This window comes from Watersipora subatra, chromosome 4 (genome assembly GCF_963576615.1).
Source record: "Watersipora subatra chromosome 4, tzWatSuba1.1, whole genome shotgun sequence".
Taxonomy (NCBI): domain Eukaryota; kingdom Metazoa; phylum Bryozoa; class Gymnolaemata; order Cheilostomatida; family Watersiporidae; genus Watersipora; species Watersipora subatra.
This window is the reverse complement of record NC_088711.1, coordinates 863,650-882,980: the sequence shown is the minus strand read 5'-3', so window position 1 is coordinate 882,980 and position 19,331 is coordinate 863,650. Positions and strand designations below refer to the sequence as shown.

The following is a 19,331-nucleotide window of genomic DNA, read 5'->3' as shown; positions in this document are numbered from 1 at the left end:
CTGATTTGATTATTACTGGTTTAGACGTTAGTGAAGGTGTTGAGCACAACTGATATTCACCAGCAAAGGATACTTCTTTAATCTATATGTTAAACAATTCAAATACACAACTAACAAAATTTTATAGCAATAGAGTAAAGCAGTGTTTAGATGCTCAGGTTCTGTTCTTTACGTTGTACAGGGTTGGTATTTTAATGGACTTTTCTTGAGTACATCATGGAAATGTACTGGTTGCAAATGAAGATTACTCCTGTTATTTTGGTCGTCACTAGTAGCGATTGGCAGAGCTGTATTCGTGTCATCGCCTCTAATTTTTTTTCGCTGTTCTCCTAGCTGGCTGATTGAAGGATTTTCTCTGATGCATTCCTTCCACCGAAAGTTTCTAATCTGTCGGTGATTCTAGGACTGTTTCTCCTGATGGTCCTCTGGTGTATCACATGTTTTATTCGTTGCAGCATTGCATGTTCTTTCATGTATGTTCCATGCTGTAGGTATTGCTCCTTTTTTGTATCTGCTTCTGCTGAATTGTCCCTACAACAAGTTTACTACGTAGTCTTCCACTAAGCATTTAGGCAAACCCTTATTTTAATATTTTATATGGTTAAAATCTTTATGCGTGATTTCTGCGAAAGAGAGTGAGATAGTACGATGCATATACATATAACAAGTATCTTTTTCTCAATGTTAATTTGTTAAGCTCCAGAGTGGTCTAAAACTAAGATTCAGTAGTGTAGTGTTTGGTCATGGAACATTTGGTAATAAGAGTCTATTCATAGAACATTCTATTAGAAATGGAAAAGTGTCATTACTCTTGAAATGTCTTTCCTAGATCAACAAATTATCTTTAAAATGTCATGCATCAGAAACAATGTGCACATTGCTTTAGGTAAGGCAACTCCAAAGTATTTAACACCATACACTGGTTTAAGAACTTGACATTGGTTTGTCTAAAAAGGCATTTATTTTTAGTGTGAGTCATGCCGGGCTACACACACAAGAACTTGTTTCGGACGTTGTCAAAGAGCTCACCAGTAGGAACAAGTGTCCAGAGTCTCATCCGTATGTGCGATAACACTATCAAAACTGCTAAGCCGTTCATTCACATAGCCTACCATTGAAACACCTATGGTGTTTTTGAAATTCCAAAGCGTAATCATTTGAATGCATCTCTGCCAGATAGGGTGAAAAATGTGGTAAATTTCGCGGTTGTTCCATGAGGTTGCGTTAGTGGTGGCCAGAGTTAGAATAATTATGGGAGAATATTTTCTCTCTCCAAGCTGGGCGAAACTGATCCACACAAGCAGTTGGGTGTATCTCTCATCTGACAGAGTGATGTAGATGAGACAACTCCACATATAGGATAAGTATTGATTCATCAGGTTTACATACAGCTGCTGTTCCCCTGCACCCCTCTGCAGCTTCTTTCACAGTAGATATAACGCGTATTGCCACCATTTCATTAAGTTTGTCCTTGACTTTGGGTAGTAAAGGTTGTGGCACTGAGCAGGCTGTATAAATGTACAGTATTGTATCAATCATTGAGACCAATTTCATAAGAGTAGTCATTGACGAACCTCAGCCCTTAAAAACTGCAGGGTATTGTTGATAGGTTGAAGTTTGGTTATCTTTAACATGTAGCACATTGCATGCCAATAGCTTTAGGCTTGTGCAAGCTTCCCAGCTTAGCAAGTTGATCTGTTGATGTGTGACAACATACATTGTCTCCGCTGTATATGCTGAACAATGTTTGAGACATGTTGTCAATGTACACACACACAGGCGATGATACGATTGCCTGGAGTGCGAAGGCCTTACTTAGCTGAAGCGAGTTTTGATACACGCGCCACAAGCTCTGGCGTTTTCATAACCGATGCATCAACTCCGAGTTCAGTTTGAACTTTGCTAGCTGGCCACTCAGATTGTGTATGGAACACTTTTTATGTCTAGATCATCATAAAAAAATCTCACTTCTTCTAATCTCATATTCATCCAGTGCAGAATTGATTTGCTTGGCACAGCTCGTAGCTCTAAAAACTTTCTCCGGTGATCCATTTTCCTACTGTTGTTATAACCTCTACAATAGCCCGCAATACCCACAGGCACTTGAATTGGCCCCCACCTGTTGGTGTCAACAGAGTATGAGTTGGTTTCAGCAATGATATACAGCCCCCATGTGGGGTCTGTATATCAATGGTTTCAGCTCCTCCTTGTTGGATCCAGCAGGTTGCATGACAGAACACCTAACTTAGGCTCAGCACAATCTGTTGGATACAATGAAGCATATAAACGGTAATTATAAGAACTCTAAAACTCAAAGTGGAAGTTGTCACCTCTGCCTCATTGATTGTTCAAGCGAACGCGTATCTCCGTGAGATATACATCTTTATATATCCATGTCCGAGTCTAAGCCATAGTGTGCTCACGGCGTCCTCGACACGTCGTGTAGACTGTATACATAGGCAGAGCCATCGAGTGTAACACTCGATGGCTCTGGACATAGGTAATAGACAGGATTGCTACTGTGGTCAAGGCTATTAGCCGGCCCGCTGTGAACTTTTCGTAGGTTAATTTGCGTGTCGAATAACTTACATAATTAATCGCCTTTACCAAATACATACCGACTTTTGTTGTTCGCCTGGTGGTACATATAAGATTATCCATCTGACGCTTTGTTATTTGACGATCAGTAATTTCACCGAGTAGTTACGCCAAACACGAGGTTTAACCGACTTGAAGACGGTGTATATGTATACAAAGGTGTATATGTTGTAAAATTCACTGATTTTTGAACTACACTGCGGTGGTCTTGCGCATTCATAAGGCGCAATGGCCACCTATAAGCAAGACATGCCACCCTCAGGGGGCTACCATCCATACGATTTTGTGCGAAGAGTTAAACCGCGACTCATTAGTGGTAACGTTGCTTTGCTCTTTATATTTATGAATACGTTATATATACTGGAGAAATGTAATTCTTTTGACTTTGAGACAGATTTCAGATATTAATTTTATTTACAGGGAATAGTTTTCATTGATATGAGTGTAAATATTTGCTTTCTTGTGGTTTTGCCCGTGTTGTGCCGCTTCGTTGCGCAACAAGTTCGTTTTATTATATTAAGTTAACTGGCCATTCCCTTTACTGCACTTTGTACATGTTTAGTCAACAATATCAGTTGTTATGCTTGAGTCGATGTTGTTCTCGCACTAACATAATGTTTGTAGTAAAATGATCAATAGGTGCGTCTTTGCTGATGCAATTTAGATCCAACAATTTCCCTTACCAGCATCATCAGTAAAAGCGAATGTGTAACATGCTCTTATCTTTCAGCGTTACATTTTAATGAACAATTAGTGGATGAAAGTTTGAGTCGTTAGATTTGGATCAGGTCTCGGATCAGATCAAGCTTATGTTTTTGATGCAAATATCTTGCTCGCTATAGATTTAGCCCAGCTATCTTACCAGTTGCAGGTTGTTTACTTTGCTGAATTATCCGTTGTTTTTGTAGGTAAATTTCTTTTTCTTGGCTTCGCTGCTTGGACTACGGCAGCGCTTGCAATACATAGATGGGGATTTAAAAAGAATGTTATGTGAGTTGACTGCTCTAGCAAAGTTGAGATAGATCAATCTAATACATTTATTATTGACATCAATTTTTAAAAAGTTTTCAATTAATTTAAAGGTTGACTTGCAACAAAATTCACATTACAGTTATTTGGTATGAAAAGGTTCACCATGTCTTACTCTGTTGTGTTGTAGGTGCAAAATATGTTGGAATGTGATTACAAGCTCTTAAAAGCTAAAAACGAACAATTAATCGCAGCCACAAAGATCGCCGTAGTTTGGATTCTCTTTCCAAAACGGCTCAAATGTGACGTAGTTGTGGGAGATGGTTTCTGTTTACACTTTCATGCAACCTTATTCGTCGAAATATTTTCACAAATAAACTTCACGCATTCGATAAAACCATGTCTATTGTTCTTACCCGTCTATTTTATCGTCATTGTAATGCTGTCACTTTTAGCAGTGATATCTTATAACTTACCGTAAAAATTCATTTAATTTTTTAACCTTACCTCGAAGGATTGTCATTGTCACTGACATTTTCATGAATTAACATTGTCTGATAATCATGACAAGCCTGTTGGTCACGTGTGATAATCGAAAAATGTTGCAAAAATTATTTGCGAAGTATTGGGTCACATGATCAGATTACGACTTGATGATTAGATCAAGCCAAAACTGTTAAGTAGCGAGCATCTATATTTGATACGGAGTCTTCGGTAAAAACTGAAGTGTTTGTCATAGACTAGTGCTACGATAAGTTATATATCGAGCTTTTTATTGGCTTTTCAATTCACGTGAGAACATCATGTGACAAGACCATAACCAAACCGTAATGACTTTTCGTTTTTGAGCTTTTAAGAGCTTGTAATCACATTTCCACATATGTGGCCCCTACAACACAACAGAGTAAGACATGGTGAATCTTTTGATACCAAATAACTGTAATGTGAATTTTATTGCAAGTCAACCTTTAAGGTGTTTGCCATCAGCTTGCTGTTCTTATCAGATTATCCCCAGACTAAAAGCGCTCAATGACACTCTGTTTCACCACCCGTCTTGTTTGTGCCAAAATTATTTGAAGGCAGCCTCTTGTCTGGTAAGTTTGTTTAATATGTTGGACAGTTGTTTTTCATCTGGTTCCCAAAGAAATACTGCTGAAATACTAACTATAATGTGAATTTTTTTGCAAGTCAACCTTTAAATTTTACATGAAAGTGTGAGGAATGTTTAACATAAAAATAAATATTGTGAAAAGTTCAAGCTGTTTTCGCTAAATCGAAAGGTTTTGTCAATAACCAATGAGGAAATTTTCAAAAAGGCCTGTCAGTAGACTGATAGTGTTGCCTCTTCTAGTTGTTTTTGTTTCATAATCTCTTGTTTGATGTTATATGAAGGTATTCATTTTTTATCGTTGTCATCAATTATTTGAAGCATTTGCCAATTTATTGAATGATTAATACTGATGGAATACCTCTGTAGTCTTGCCGGCCTTTATTACAGACAATCAATGTCAGCATGATGTATATGTGTATGTTTATTTGAAGGCAGGTAAACGTCGCAGGAATAGTAAAATGACCAACTATGTAAGATTACTCTTATGATCTGGGCTATCAAAGTCTAAAACTGAGTTGAGGTGTTTGCTAGTGAAGCCAATCACTAGTCTCGGTATTTCTTTGAATCAAAGAAGTTTCTACTAGAGTTGCGCATGTATATTTACTAGAGCTGCCCATATATATCTAATAGAGCTGCACGTATATATCTACTAGGGCTGCACATATATATATATACTAGAGCTGTACATATATATATCTAGTAGAACTGCACATATATATCTACTAGAGCTGCACATATACAGTTTTGAAATATATATATTATATATATTTTATATATAAAATATATATATTATATATATTTTATATATAATATATATAAAATATATATTTTAAAACGAGCACTGAAAAAATAGAACTTTGAACATTTAAATGCAGGCCAAAATGTTCTATTTTTCCGATTTGTACCTTTTCCTTTTTTGCTAGAGCTATGTTTGCTAGAGCTATGTTTGCTTGTAGTGAGCCAGAATTAGAGAATAGAGAAGCTCACATAGCCATGGAACCAATTCTTCTGGCGGAGAGAAATCGTCAGTAAGTGTCCTCAAATGAATTTTATAACCATTGAACGGGTTGCCTGGCTGCATCAGTATCTTAGTATTAGCGTTATAGCCACTTTCATAAGAACTCCTTACAGATGTTATCATTTCGATTCTACAGGTTGCCAGTTTTCAGGTCTACCTTCCCCCCCCCCCCCATATCAGTCTTATATGCACATTTATATTTCTAGGCTTTATATGCTGCACGTTTCAGTCTCATGAACATCTGTTCTCGGTTTCTTAGATTCCCCTGTTTTCATTTCTATAGACTTCTCAATTTTCTTAACAGGCAGCAGAACTTCTTAGTCTGCTGCCTGTTTTGTAGGAGGTATCATTTCTTTAGGTAGTTTTTTCTTTAGTTTGTATACAACAAAGTTCACGAGTAGATTGGAAACCAGCAGGAATATTTTTGTCACAATAAAACAAAGATAATTATTACTCCTAAAACGTTTAGCATTCCACAAAATAATAGCAAATGATATTAATTGAAAGATTATAGTACAGTCGCAACCTTACAACACTAAAACTTGGCCATTAGAATAATTGGAAGATTATTGTGCAGTCACAACCTTACAACACTAAAACGTGGCCATTATAATAATTGGAAGATTATAGTACAGTCACAACCTTACAACACTAAAACTTGGCCATTAAAATAATTGGAAGATTATAGTACAGTCGCAACCTTACAACACTGAAAGTTGACACTACCTTTTTGCATACAAGATAATCATCTGCAAAGCTGCCTGAATGACAGAGGTAACTTTCTGTCAGTTGGTATGCTAAGAGTTAACCGCTCCTAGCATACCAACTGCCCGTACTGAAACAATGGTCCATTAACCTATACATACCTACATTTGGCATAGCCACCAAGTGTATAGTTTAGAATGGCAGTGAAACAACTTTGTACAGGAAACAATTAAGTTTTTCTTTGTCACAATTATTATTTCTTATACAAATGTTCATACGCATTCCATATGTTATACATTCAAATACATTTCCTCACGCATGCACATACATATATACCATAAAACCTATAATTGAACGCCATGGCGCTCTACTTTTCAACCCTTTTTCTATAGTGCGCACTGGGCAGAATAGAGGTGGCGGTCAAATAGAGGCTGGCGTTATATTTTTTAAACGGCTCTTCAGAATTGTGGGAAGATAAATTTAGCCCTTTTACGGGCATGGCGAATGTCGCCTATATTTGACCTTCGTTTTCCGATGGAACAATATTAACCCTTTTGGATGCAATCAATCTGCTAACTTACCTCCAACTTGACAAGGATCTCTTAATAAGTATGCATTGAGAAGTTGAGAAATATCTCTACCAGTTGATATCTGTTGCTTGCAATTAACCCGCAATGATATTATAGCCTGTGTCTTGCTTTGCAATCTGCTGGAGCTTTTGATGTTTGTTTCATTTTAAATTGAAGAGGTTTTTTTATTTTATATCCATATTTAGCAATGTTGCATAAAAGCTCATTGCACTCATTGATATGTTTGCTACAGTTTGCAGCCAAAACTAGCGTTTTATGTGCAATAGAAGAAGAGTTAGGAGCGTCGATCCGTTGTAAGATCAGATTACCGCAATGATTCTATCAAATATTATATATATAGATACATGTATATCTGTTTTTCCTAAACTAATCACAATGTCTACCTGTGAAAAAGAATGAAAACTAACCTGATTCTCATGACCACTTTACATGATGATATCTTCGCTGTAGATATTGTTGCTAAAAGATCCTGTGATGCCCATCATGCAGGAACAAGCCAGTCAAGCTTTCAGCTGGCCTTGTATTTCTCAATTTAGATTATTCTATGCAGAGCTAAAGTTGCCAGTAAGCAACATGCGCTACATTTAATAGAATTTAATTAATTTAATAGACATTTAATGTGTTTAGTAGAAGTCGAAGTTGTCTACTCATATCTGTTTGCCCCAAATTTCAGTTTCCACTTAAGAACACAGGCTAGGTCGCTTAGAGACCTTATTTTTCTAATCGTGTCGATAATCTCTTTGAACTCCCCTATACTTACAGGCATAAATATAACATATGAGGTAAACTTCTGCCTCAATTAAACTCCTAACATGGCTGTTTCTCGCTTCTCCTTTCAGTTACCTCAAGCAGCTTGTCAGAAACCGTGAGGCAGAGAAAGAGATAATGAAGGATGTGCCAGGTTGGGTACCAGGCACCTTCTATGGCACGCCTATCTACTACCGTAAGGGTGTCTGGGATGACCTTTCCATAGAGGAGTACTATGCTCACTCGCAATACGAAAAGGGCTACCATAAGGAGGTGATGGAGCGTCACTGGCACTAGCCTCTCACAAGCCTCTCACAAGCTGTTGTTGCATTGAGCACTAACGTTTGTTTGTCTATCTTATACAAATGATTGATGTAGCCGAGAGCCTCACAAGAGGAACTGGCTGGAACCAATAGGATCCATGTTTGGGTTTCATACTAGTTTTGTGTTGTCAAGCTTGTTAGTTTGTATTGTAATACATTGAAGTGATCGGTTGTATGCGGGTTGTATGCGCAATGGCTGTCTTCTGATTATTTTCTCTTACTAGACGAATCTTTTCATACATAAGATCTCACGAATGCAGATCAACGGTTTTCTATTTAAACAAAACAATAAGTGTCAAATGAGGAGATTGACAAAAATGGACAATTAATGGTAGAGTATGAGGGTAAGAGATTAATTCGATGTGTCATGTCACAATGTCAGTATTAAAATAAATGTGAAAGTGTGAGCTCCTAATTTACATATAGTTTGCAGTAGTTAATAGGTCATCAATATAGTTTATAGGTCATCAATATAGTTTATAGGTCATCAATATAGTTTATAGGTCATCAATATAGCGGATATTCCTAAAATTCAAACATGCATCGACAGAAGTGCAAGTTTGGGGTTGGACAAGTGCTACACCCGCCTTCATCCTCTGATCTAAGCATTGGCTCTGCTTTGGTTCAGCGACGGTCACCTGTCTCACTAAGGGTGGCATTTGGTAATTCTCGTAGATACTTAGCAGAAAAGTCTATGACAGATTCTTTGCTGCCTAGGATTGGCTGGAGGTGAGTTTGCTGCTCCTGAAACATTGTTCAACTTTGAGGTCTGTAGGAGTTGGGAATACCAGTTTGTGTTGTGCATCCATCTTATCACTGTAGGTCACGTTCAGCATTCACTGTATTCGTGATATGCCATCAGCTGATGACCTGGCTAATCTTATATCCTCTTGAACTGATCTATGGGTGCGTCTCCATAATTAGCTCTATATCAAGCAAAGAATTAAAATGCTTTAGAAGTAGGAGACCTCGTTACACCGACAATAGTCACCAGGGGCTAAAAAATTGAGTGAAAACATTAAGTATAAATTTAGGAGTTATCTTCTTCATGGTGTTATTAGAAGCGCAACTCCCACTTTATTATCTGGAACTAAGTCATAAGATCTATTAATTTTGTTTAGGATTACTATCAGCCTACTGATAAAAACAAAGTTAACAAGACACGGAAAGTGGACTTGGTGAATAGATTTCTCAGTTTACCAGCAGTTTTGTACACGATGTGCATGATTTCACAATCTTAAGTTTCATTTTTACATTGATCCAAAGTTGTAACTTTTGGTGCGAATATTGGGCATGACATACCCTTAGGTGAGCCTGTGTAAGTCTGTTGTAAAAATGAATGTTTGTTTATTTTATGAGTAAGTCAGTGAGATTAGATTCTACCTACACAAATCAAACTTGCTTTGGTATTATTCATCTTGGTAAATCTTGCACAACATTTTGCTAGATATTCAGCGACATACATTACATTCAGCGACATGCAGAGTATTCAGCGACATACACAACATTCAGCGACATACACAACATTCAGCGACATACACTACATTCAGCGACATACACTACATTCAGCGAAATACGCAACATTCAGCGACATACGCAACATTCAGCGACATACACTACATTCAGCGACATACACTACATTCAGCGACATACACTACATTCAGCGACATAAACTACATTCAGCGACATGCAGAGTATTCAGCGACATACACAACATTCAGCGACATACACAACATTCAGCGACATACACTACATTCAGCGACATACACTACATTCAGCGACATACACAACATTCAGCGACATACACAACATTCAGCGACATACACAACATTCAGCGACATACACAATGTTCAGCAAGCTTTGAATAAAAGTGTTTTACAAAAATTAAATTGTTTCAGACTTCAGTAGTCAGGTAGCAGCTCATTTCATATGTTTTTAAAACAAAGTTAAGAAAGTTATGTAAGAAATTGGTCAATGAAACCTTTTAGGGTGGAGAGTTAGCTGCCCCTGCTTAAGCAAGATCTTTGGTAGCACAACAGACGGACAGAAAATAAATGAAGATAATTTATTTTACCTGATTGCTTCTCTTGTAACTATGATTGGGCTAGCAGTAAATAATGAAATGGTTGGTCTGGTAGTAAAGAATGAAAGGGTTGGTCTGGTAGTAAAGAATTAAAGGGTTGGTCTGATAGTAAAGAATGAATATAAAGCTACCATAAATCACAGTATGACAAATATTATAAAGATTTGTTTTATTTGTTAATAAATGAAAGTTCATTGTATATCTATAAGAATTAAATTCTAACATTTCCTACAGATGCACACTAAGTGGTCACCAAACCTTGCTAATGTGTATCACAGTATCTAGTGTAATATGTTGGTATTAGACCCTGAAGTAGTGACATTAGGGTAGAAAGCATAGATATAGATTTTAGCATAGCGATATTAGACTGAGAACTAGCCAGATTAGACTCTGAGCTAACATTTAGAACTGAGAGCTAAGCACAGCCTAGGTAGAAGTTTGATGATAAAGAACTGGGAGTTAGCAGTTTTCACTCATCACAAAAGTTGTACAGGTTAGTTTCGCACAAAACAAAAGTATGAGTCATCAGGAGAGGATGTAAAACAGCTTGAAACAGTCTTTCAACAGAAGCTGGTGCAAGACAACTCTGGTTTTCCTTGACATGCAGAAACTGACACTGCTACTAGACAAACTCAACAAATATTTTTATAAAGCAGGAGCCGGTGAATGTCAAAACATTATTTTAATGGTCAAAGTATATGGTAAAATTGTCAACAAAATCAATGTAATGAAATAAAAAATTTGTGATGAACTCGTTGAAAATAATTAATAATATAATAAGAATATAAATAGCTATATAAGTGTTTATTTGTCAAGTTTTGCAGCTTTTGTAGTGCTAGTGTACTAAAATGCTACATTTGCTTTTTTAAGATGAGAACATTTTCCAGTGAGGGAAACAATTCCGATCTTGCTAATTTTGCTGCCAGTTTTTAGATACTCCAAATTCCCTTCTTTATAACAACCGAGTCAGAATAGAACGCTAATCTGACGGTATTTGATACAGGATAAAAAGGAATGTAGCATATTATGGCTGAATTGAAATGAACAAGGAACGCCTGGAGTATAAGAGATCTGCAGATACACCCTCGACTCTCTGTTTACCGAGCAGGTTAAGAGAGATTAACTACCTCCCACGAAATGGTTAGGCATATCCGATAACAAATGTAAATACTTAATGATTGACGGAGCAAACCTAATGCATGCGTGTGTTAAGGCTGACGAGAATCATGCAGACGCGTAAATAGATACAAGTCCGGAATGCTCCATACGCTCTATCAGCAGGACTGTATCAAGCATTCTCTTCCTACTAGCAAACATTTAGATACAGTTAGTGGACCAGTATAGTCCTCAGTGCATGGTGGACCAGTCTAGTCCTTTATGCATGGTGGACCAGTCTAGTGAAATAATTATTTTGGTTGGAGTTTGTCTAGGAAATGACTAAAGGTTTCAACTATGGAGCAAACACTCATTAGAGGGGAGTCGAACAGCGAGTCAGCGTTAAGGAAGAGAGTGTAAATTGTATGGCTAACTAAGGCCCTAACTACTTTAGGGAAATGGCCTGTATGTGCTATTTATAGCCAGGAAACACATCCCTCTGATAATCTCCGCTCCTTTGGGAAATAGAACTTTATTAGGTACCAGATTCCCAGAATGAGTTGGTATTTTTAAATAAATTTATTTTTGATTGACTACTCAGATAAGACCGTAGAATAAAACAAAATGAAGAAGAAAATATATGATGTGCCTACCTTGAGACCAGCAGTTATGGACCAGATGAGAGCTGATCATGCAAACTTGCATCCAAACAAATCCATAGGCAGGGCTAAAAAGGCTGTTCTTCATAATTGCATAATAACTTTCCAATTATCTTCTCATACTCTCCCACAAACAGACTTGCCACTCAGAGCCGCTGCTCCGCTGTTCCGTTGTTCCGTAATTAGAAATAGCTGCTGTGTATCTCTTACACATTTCAAATAGTTATAGCGGCAGTAAGAGAAGTCAACATGACTTAGACAACTGAGAGAGAAACACGTACATACGTAGGAAAATAAAAATAGGTTTTTGGTGGAGTCGCTATACATCTGTCTCTAGGCTAGTGGTAGAAGAGTTTATTTTAATGTGGTTGTGCATAGGAGTGTTGTTTCTTTCTGAGGGGTTAATAAAAGTTGGGGGATTAAGGGGTTCTCTTTCGCAGTCGAGCTCATCAAAATCGGAAGTTATGGAAAGTGTAGAACGAGTTCGGTGGCTGCCGCGCACTGATGGACAAGTTTCGATGTGCTGGTTTGGAGACTTGTCATCATTTTCTGTTTCTCTGTGGTAAAAGTAATTAAAGTTGGACACTATTACGGGCACAGGAAGAGCGATCATGAGAACGCCAGTTATGGCGCAGAGTGAGCCAACTAGTTTACCCCAAGGAGTTGTTGGACGCATGTCTCCATAACCGACAGTAGTCATTGTCACAACTGCCCACCAGAATGCATCAGGAATGCTTTTGAAGAAGGTATCATCATTGTCAGCTTCCGCGAAGTAGACAGCGCTCGAAAACAAGACAACTCCGATGATGAGGAAGAAGATGAGCAGCGCGAGCTCTCGGAGACTGGCTTTGAGTGTTTGACCAAGAATTTGCAGACCCTTAGAATGTCTCGACAACTTGAATATCCTAAAGACGCGGACTAGACGGATGACTCGGAGAATTGCCAGAGACATGGCCTGGTTCCCTCCATCCCCATTGTCAACTACAGCTACTTGAGTTGACTTTTGATCATCAGCGATGACTGTGCCAAGGGTAATGAAGTAGGGCACGATGGCCATGATGTCTATGAGGTTCATAACGTTTTTAAAGAATGCGAGTTTATCAGGGCTTGCTGCGAATCGTACCAACAACTCGGAGGTGAACCATATAATGCAAGCGGTTTCAATTATAAAGAAGGGCTCGGAGAACTTGGGTACATCATCTTCTGTGATCAGTTCTCTGTAGACGGAAGTGTTACCCTTGTCTCTAGTCACATTGTCTACTCTGTAGTGCTTAAACTGCGGCAGCGTTTCTAGGCAGAATGTGACGATAGATAAGAGAATAATGACTACAGAGAGGATGGCGATTACCTTGGCCGGCATAGATGACTCAGGGTATTCGAACAGCAGCCATACCTGCTTCTGAAAGTCATTGGAGGGAAGTTCCTGTTCTTCTTCTTTGATAAACCCTTCATCCTCTCGAAACTTTTCAATTGTATCCTGCCCAAGGTCATAAAATTTGATCTCTTCAGAAAAAACGTCAAGTGGCACATTTACAGGCCGCCGTAAGCGGCCCCCGCTCTGATAATAATATAAAATTGCATCAAAGCTCGGTCTATTTCTGTCGAAGAAGTACTCATTTCTGAGTGGATCATAGTACCGGTTACGCTTGTTCGCGTTTCCAAGAAGAGAGTCTGGAAACTGAGCTAATGTTTTAAGTTGAGTCTCGTATCGCATTCCACTAACGTTAATAACCATTCTTTCTTGGCACTCATAAACATTACCAGTGCCTGGTTCTGTCTCTGTGCAGACATCGTCAGGAATCTTTGGAAATGATCTGAAAAAGAGAGAGCCTCATCAGCCACTGTGATTGCTACAAGTTACTAGTCATGCGATGCATTAGCAGCAAGTAAAAAATTACCAACAGAACAGTACTAATTACTAGTCACTCATTCATTTTCTCATCGCTGACCCTCTTCTGCACTCTGATAGCTTTGACCTTGAATAGCAACACAACTAGACAGTCACGGTCCTTTCACCACCCTCACGTTTTTTCCAGGTCACCTCGTAAATGGCTATCAGCAAGACCTCGATCTCACTAATTTACACACATATCTAATGGCATGCTATGGCTTAGACAAATTGTAAGCGAGCAGCAATCTCTTCCATGTGTTATATCGACGGCCAGTCAAACTAGTTGGCAAATGCAAGGGTACCTGCTCAGTCCAGGTATAAGGTGCCATGTTAGTCAGTGCCTATGGCTACCACTGATTGTCAGGGTGCTAGCCTATAATTGTCCCAAGCCACTAAAACTTTCTGAGCTATTCTGAGTTTTGTAAAGTGCTTGTTTAAGAAGTCTTTGATGACGGAGGCCAGGAAACACAGACTCCGCTGAATTTGAGTAATCTAATAAGAAAAGCGAGTTTGTTGCTACCGATGTTACCCTCAAGAAGTAGTTTATCTTAGCTACAGCTACAGCTATCGGTCGATGCTGACGATAGTAGACACATTGAGAACATTACAATTCTCGTCAAAGGCCATCACAAACACAGGTCAGCGATTCTCATTTCCTAACTTCTACCCAAGAGAGTTCTTTCGTAAGACAAGCTTTTTTCTGCGCGCCATTTGCCAATAGTTGACAATTCAACAATATGTATCCACAACTGATTTATTTTTTCCAAATACGCAGATAATACTTTGCTTTTTAGCTACTTTATTGTTAGCCATAAGTTCTACAAGCTCTGCAAACAGTTCTACCAGTGCCACCTGTAGCTACCTGTAGCCACCTGTAGCCACCTGTACTCCTTGCTAAAACTTCTGGCTGTTCAAGGGTTAGGTATTGAGATATTTGTGCTATATCATTAGATATACTGACAAAAACGTAGCTCTATCTCTATCTATAAACAGTTAAACATAGCTTTATACATCTATAGACAGTTAAACATAGCTCTATATATCTATACACAGTTACACATAACTCTATGTATCTATACACAGACCAACAAGAAACCTTCATGTACACAAAGCAGGCTATAAAACTCATATAAGCACGTTTAAACTAACATTGTCTTAATGTGTATAACTACATGTAGGTGTACAAGTAGGGTGCACAGCAATGACATATATACATATATCGTGACATACATATCGTGTACGTTGGTATACATATACCCACATACGCGCACTATATGCATGTGGACATATACAAAATACATGTGCGTGGGTAGATGTGTAATACATGTATGTGGATATCTGTGTAATTTGTGCATGTAGGTATACACATAATCTATACATTTGAATATATGCATAATATATGTATTTGGGTTGATATGCAATACATGCATGTGTGCATGCATATGTAAAATATGCATTTGGTTATACGTGTAGAACATGCTTGTGTATATGTGAGTGATACATACATGTGTATATGTGAGCAATACATGCGTGTGTATATGTGAGCGATACATACATGTGTATATGTGAGCGATACATGCGCGTGTATATATGAGCGATACATGCGTGTGTATATGTGAGCGATACATACATGTGTATATGTGAGCGATACATGCGCGTGTATATATGAGCGATACATGCGTGTGTATATATGAGCGATACATGCGTGTGTATATGTGCGATACATGCGTGTATATGTGTGCGATACATGCGTGTATATATGTGCGATACATGCGTGTGTATATGTGAGTGATACATACATGTGTATATGTGAGCGATACATGCGTGTGTATATATGAGCGATACATGCGTGTGTGTATATGTGCGATACATGCGTGTATATGTGTGCGATACATGCGTGTATATATGTGCGATACATGCGTGTGTATATGTGAGCGATACATACATGTGTATATGTGAGCGATACATGCGTGTGTATATATGAGCGATACATGCGTGTGTATATGTGAGCGATACATGCGTGTGTATATGTGAGCGATACATGCGTTTGGATAAAACTCTAATAGGCATATTAATAATATGCATGAGTAGGTAAGTACTGTATAACCATAGTGCATGAGCACGCGTGACTAATTTATGAAAGAGACAGATACGCAAGTATATCTATGATACATAAACATGATTGATAAATAAATGTGTACACGTACTATACAGATGGAGAAATGTTACATACACAGATGTACGAAGTGCTCAAGGATATTTGGTACACTTATACCGGGACTTGTAGCTGACCACTGGTATAGCTGATAGTAAGACAGCATCTATTTGCATTTACTCTTCACTTATTTATTGATTGTCAAAAGATTTTAATTTCCCTGAATAGTTAAAGACAGGCTGGCTAGCGTCAGACAAACTGGCAGCATCAGACAAACTGGCAGCGTCAAGCCATCTCTAGTAGTCAGTTAATTAAAAACTATTTATAAAATAAGAAAAAGGCTCTGAAATGCTCTGACTGCTGGAGACCCAGAGTATGGCATTGTTCCTTTCATTTGAAATGATAAAGTTGACGACCCCATTCTCTTCTTTGTAACCTGAAAACCAGTTACTGGGTTCTAATACATGTGAGACAGGAGCTATCTAGCAGCTATCTAACAGCTAGGTAGCGGTGAGACATAGGGTACTGTCAGTGAACTATGACGATGGAACTATGTTTAGCTGCACCAACTCACAATTTGCTGCATTCAGAGTTAATGTTTTTCAACTCATGAGTTGCGCCTGTCGGCTGACGGACAGTTGCCTGATCAGCATTCTTTTACTCTCCAACGTTATAAACTGGAGTAAGTTATGTCAGCAGCTTATCGCTCTATTCAAGTTGCTCTCGCGAGCAACTATTTATAGCAGCCTTTTTATTTAAACCTCTTTGAGTAAAACAACTTATTAAATACACCTTTTGTTTAACTTTGAAAGACACTCACTCACTAACTATACCACACAAGTATATGAGAAGGCATCGTGGAGTCAAATTCTGGCAGCGTCTGAGATGTGATTGTTTAACGACCTTCTACTGCATAACGTTTTTGCTACCTAATTTCCTCTAATCCTGCATGGCTTATTCTATCTGCGTATTGCTACTACCGTCACCTCTGTACCACAATCTCTACCCTTCCTGTGTATTGCTACTACCGTCACCTCTGTACCACAATCTCTACCCTTCCTGTGTATTGCTACTACCGTCACCTCTGTACCACAATCTCTACCCTTCCTGTGTATTGCTACTACCGTCACCTCTGTACCACCATCTCTACCCTTCCTGTGTATTGCTACTACCGCCACCTCTGTACCACAATCTCTACCCTTCCTGTGTATTGCTACTACCGTCACCTCTGTACCACAATCTCTACCCTTCCTGTGTATTGCTACTACCGTCACCTCTGTACCACAATCTCTACCCTTCCTGTGTATTGCTACTACCGTCACCTCTGTACCACAATCTCTACCCTTCCTGTGTATTGCTACTACCGTCACCTCTGTACCACAATCTCTACCCTTCCCATGCAGCTCATATGACTATGTGTGACAGCTATACATGTATAACAGTCGATCCGTGTGTTCCCTAATATATGCTCTTCTACTCTAGTCGGATTTTTTCTGTTAATCAACCAAATGCTATGAACTTTCTGTGTTACAATAATCATAAAAAGAACATACTGTACTACTGCTACAAGATTTTTAGAGACATTCAACTTTCAAAGGATTTCCTCGATCAAATTAGAGCCAACCTAGTTGGCCAATTGCAATGTGAATGCCTATACTAACCATTCACAATACAGGCTATCGAGCAGTATTCAAGGCGAGATATACAAATGAATAGAACAGTATACTTACCTTTGTACTAGTACCTGGTATGTACTCACACCAAACATGCATCTTATCATCCAAATGATTAGCACTCGACCTAATCTTTCATTAAAAAAAATTTTCAATTTATACGGTCAAACTTTTTGCTAGCAAAAACATTTGAATGTCAGAACTTATTTGGGTTAAGTAAATTATGGTATCACTAGATTTTCCGTGATAAAAAAGCAAGTCAGTCGAGTTGATGCAGGATTACTAAGAGCAGGAATAAGAGCGGGTGAGAGTGAGAAGCAGAGACCTTGAGCTTGAGTCGACTACGAAAGCATTAGACTGTCTGTGCAGTGAGTAATGATTGTTGGTGTTGTTGTTGTTAGGGTGCCTGTGTTTAGGGTGCGGATAAGGGTTACTATGGTGATGCACTCCTGCAGGATGATGTCCATAGCCTACACTCCCATCCAGCATATCTCCAACTCCAACAATGGCAGCCTCCATATTGTAGTCTGCCCAAGTCCTTACTAAGTATGTCCTTGCTATCTAGACACATCTAGAAGAGTGGCTTTTAAAGAGTATCCGCGCACACTCACAACGCTAACCACTCATAAGAAATGCTCGCCTCTACATGAGCACCTGCCAACACTTGAAACAGTATGTACGTAGAATTGCAGTTGAGCCACGTGCGCTGCCCATTACAGCCTATCAATCCTAACTCAATTATCTTATTCAAGCCAGCAATGATTAGCGAATCAACACAGAGTACAGCAGAAAATTATTTTCAAATCTGACAAGGTTAGGGGAAGACAACTCTTCGGGAGGCTTGAACTAGTTCATCGTGTATGCTTGAAATGAAGGAGGTTTCAGTCGCACAGACAAACATCTCTTGCGATGTACACTTTCTCAGCAGTTTAAAACAGGCTAAAACCAACCAACTATAGAGAAACTAATTGTGGGCCACACGGAACTTTCTGTTTTATGAGATAGTAAAACAATATCTTCATGGAAGAGGCGTAAATACTAAACACAAATGAAGAACAACCTAAAACCTGTTTTATTACTCCTACTCCACCCTGTGGTAACCCATAGCAAGGGTCTGCAATATATGAGTATCACTCCTACTCCACCCTGTGATAACCCATAGCAAGGGTCTGCAATATATATCACTCATACTCTACCCTGTGATGACCCATAACGAGGGTTATCAATATATGAGTATTACTTATACTCCACCCTGTGATGACCAATATCAAGGGTCAGCAAAACAAGGTATTACTTCTGTTTACCTCGAGTTGAGCCCCATCAGTTGTCCGCCAATGTCAATCACGATATTTATAATCAATTCTCACCAGTTATTCATAATGTAATTGAAAAGAATTTAATCAATATGTATACAGGCATAATGGGTAGTGGCCATAAATAGATATCTTAGATTATGGGAAGAGTTAAAGTCTCAGCTGGTTCCTTAGACATCTGAATCTATTTCACTCTATCTATCTACTCTCTTGCATTTTTTCATCTTGTCCATTTATATTCTACCCCTAAATGATAGAATCTCCAGCTTTCTAAACCAATCCAGCTTACCTAACTCATTATTTTGATTTAAATGCTGTTATAGAACGCCTCAGTCATACAACAGAAAAGGCTGTTAACATGCTCATGCGCTCATAGAGCTCCTACGCGCTCAGTTAATCTC

At 38.5% G+C, this 19,331-nt stretch overlaps 2 protein-coding genes across 2 annotated transcripts; one reads left to right on the top strand and one right to left on the bottom strand.

Moving 5' to 3' along the window:
* Positions 1 to 2,687: 2,687 nt before the first annotated feature.
* Positions 2,688 to 8,240, top strand: LOC137392864 (NADH dehydrogenase [ubiquinone] 1 alpha subcomplex subunit 13-like). The gene is made up of 4 exons (XM_068079207.1): positions 2,688 to 2,914; positions 3,507 to 3,588; positions 5,635 to 5,706; positions 7,831 to 8,240. The coding sequence occupies exons 1-4, from the start codon at positions 2,827 to 2,829 to the stop codon at positions 8,033 to 8,035; spliced, it is 447 nt and encodes a 148-aa protein (XP_067935308.1). The 5' UTR covers positions 2,688 to 2,826; the 3' UTR covers positions 8,036 to 8,240.
* Positions 8,241 to 8,341: 101 nt separating this feature from the next.
* LOC137392856 (potassium voltage-gated channel subfamily A member 1-like) lies at positions 8,342 to 18,210 on the bottom strand. The gene is made up of 3 exons (XM_068079192.1): positions 17,943 to 18,210; positions 11,893 to 13,712; positions 8,342 to 8,987 (listed from the first exon to the last, which is right to left on the bottom strand). Exons 1-2 carry the CDS (start codon positions 18,134 to 18,136, stop codon positions 12,218 to 12,220), a joined length of 1,689 nt encoding a protein of 562 aa, XP_067935293.1. The 5' UTR covers positions 18,137 to 18,210; the 3' UTR covers positions 8,342 to 8,987; positions 11,893 to 12,217.
* Positions 18,211 to 19,331: the final 1,121 nt, after the last annotated feature.

What these genes read in the sequence shown, in the direction of transcription:
- LOC137392856 (XM_068079192.1), bottom strand. Translation starts at nt 18,136, where the DNA reads ATGGAGGCTGCCATTGTTGGAGTTGGAGATATGCTGGATGGGAGTGTA. An exon ending in GTAGTCGACTCAAGCTCAAG is followed by an intron (nt 13,713 to 17,942) that starts GTCTCTGCTTCT and finishes TCTCTTTTTCAG; the next exon opens with ATCATTTCCAAAGATTCCTG.
- LOC137392864 (XM_068079207.1), top strand. Translation starts at nt 2,827, where the DNA reads ATGGCCACCTATAAGCAAGACATGCCACCCTCAGGGGGCTACCATCCA. An exon ending in TAAACCGCGACTCATTAGTG is followed by an intron (nt 2,915 to 3,506) that starts GTAACGTTGCTT and finishes TTGTTTTTGTAG; the next exon opens with GTAAATTTCTTTTTCTTGGC. An exon ending in GGATTTAAAAAGAATGTTAT is followed by an intron (nt 3,589 to 5,634) that starts GTGAGTTGACTG and finishes GTTTGCTTGTAG; the next exon opens with TGAGCCAGAATTAGAGAATA.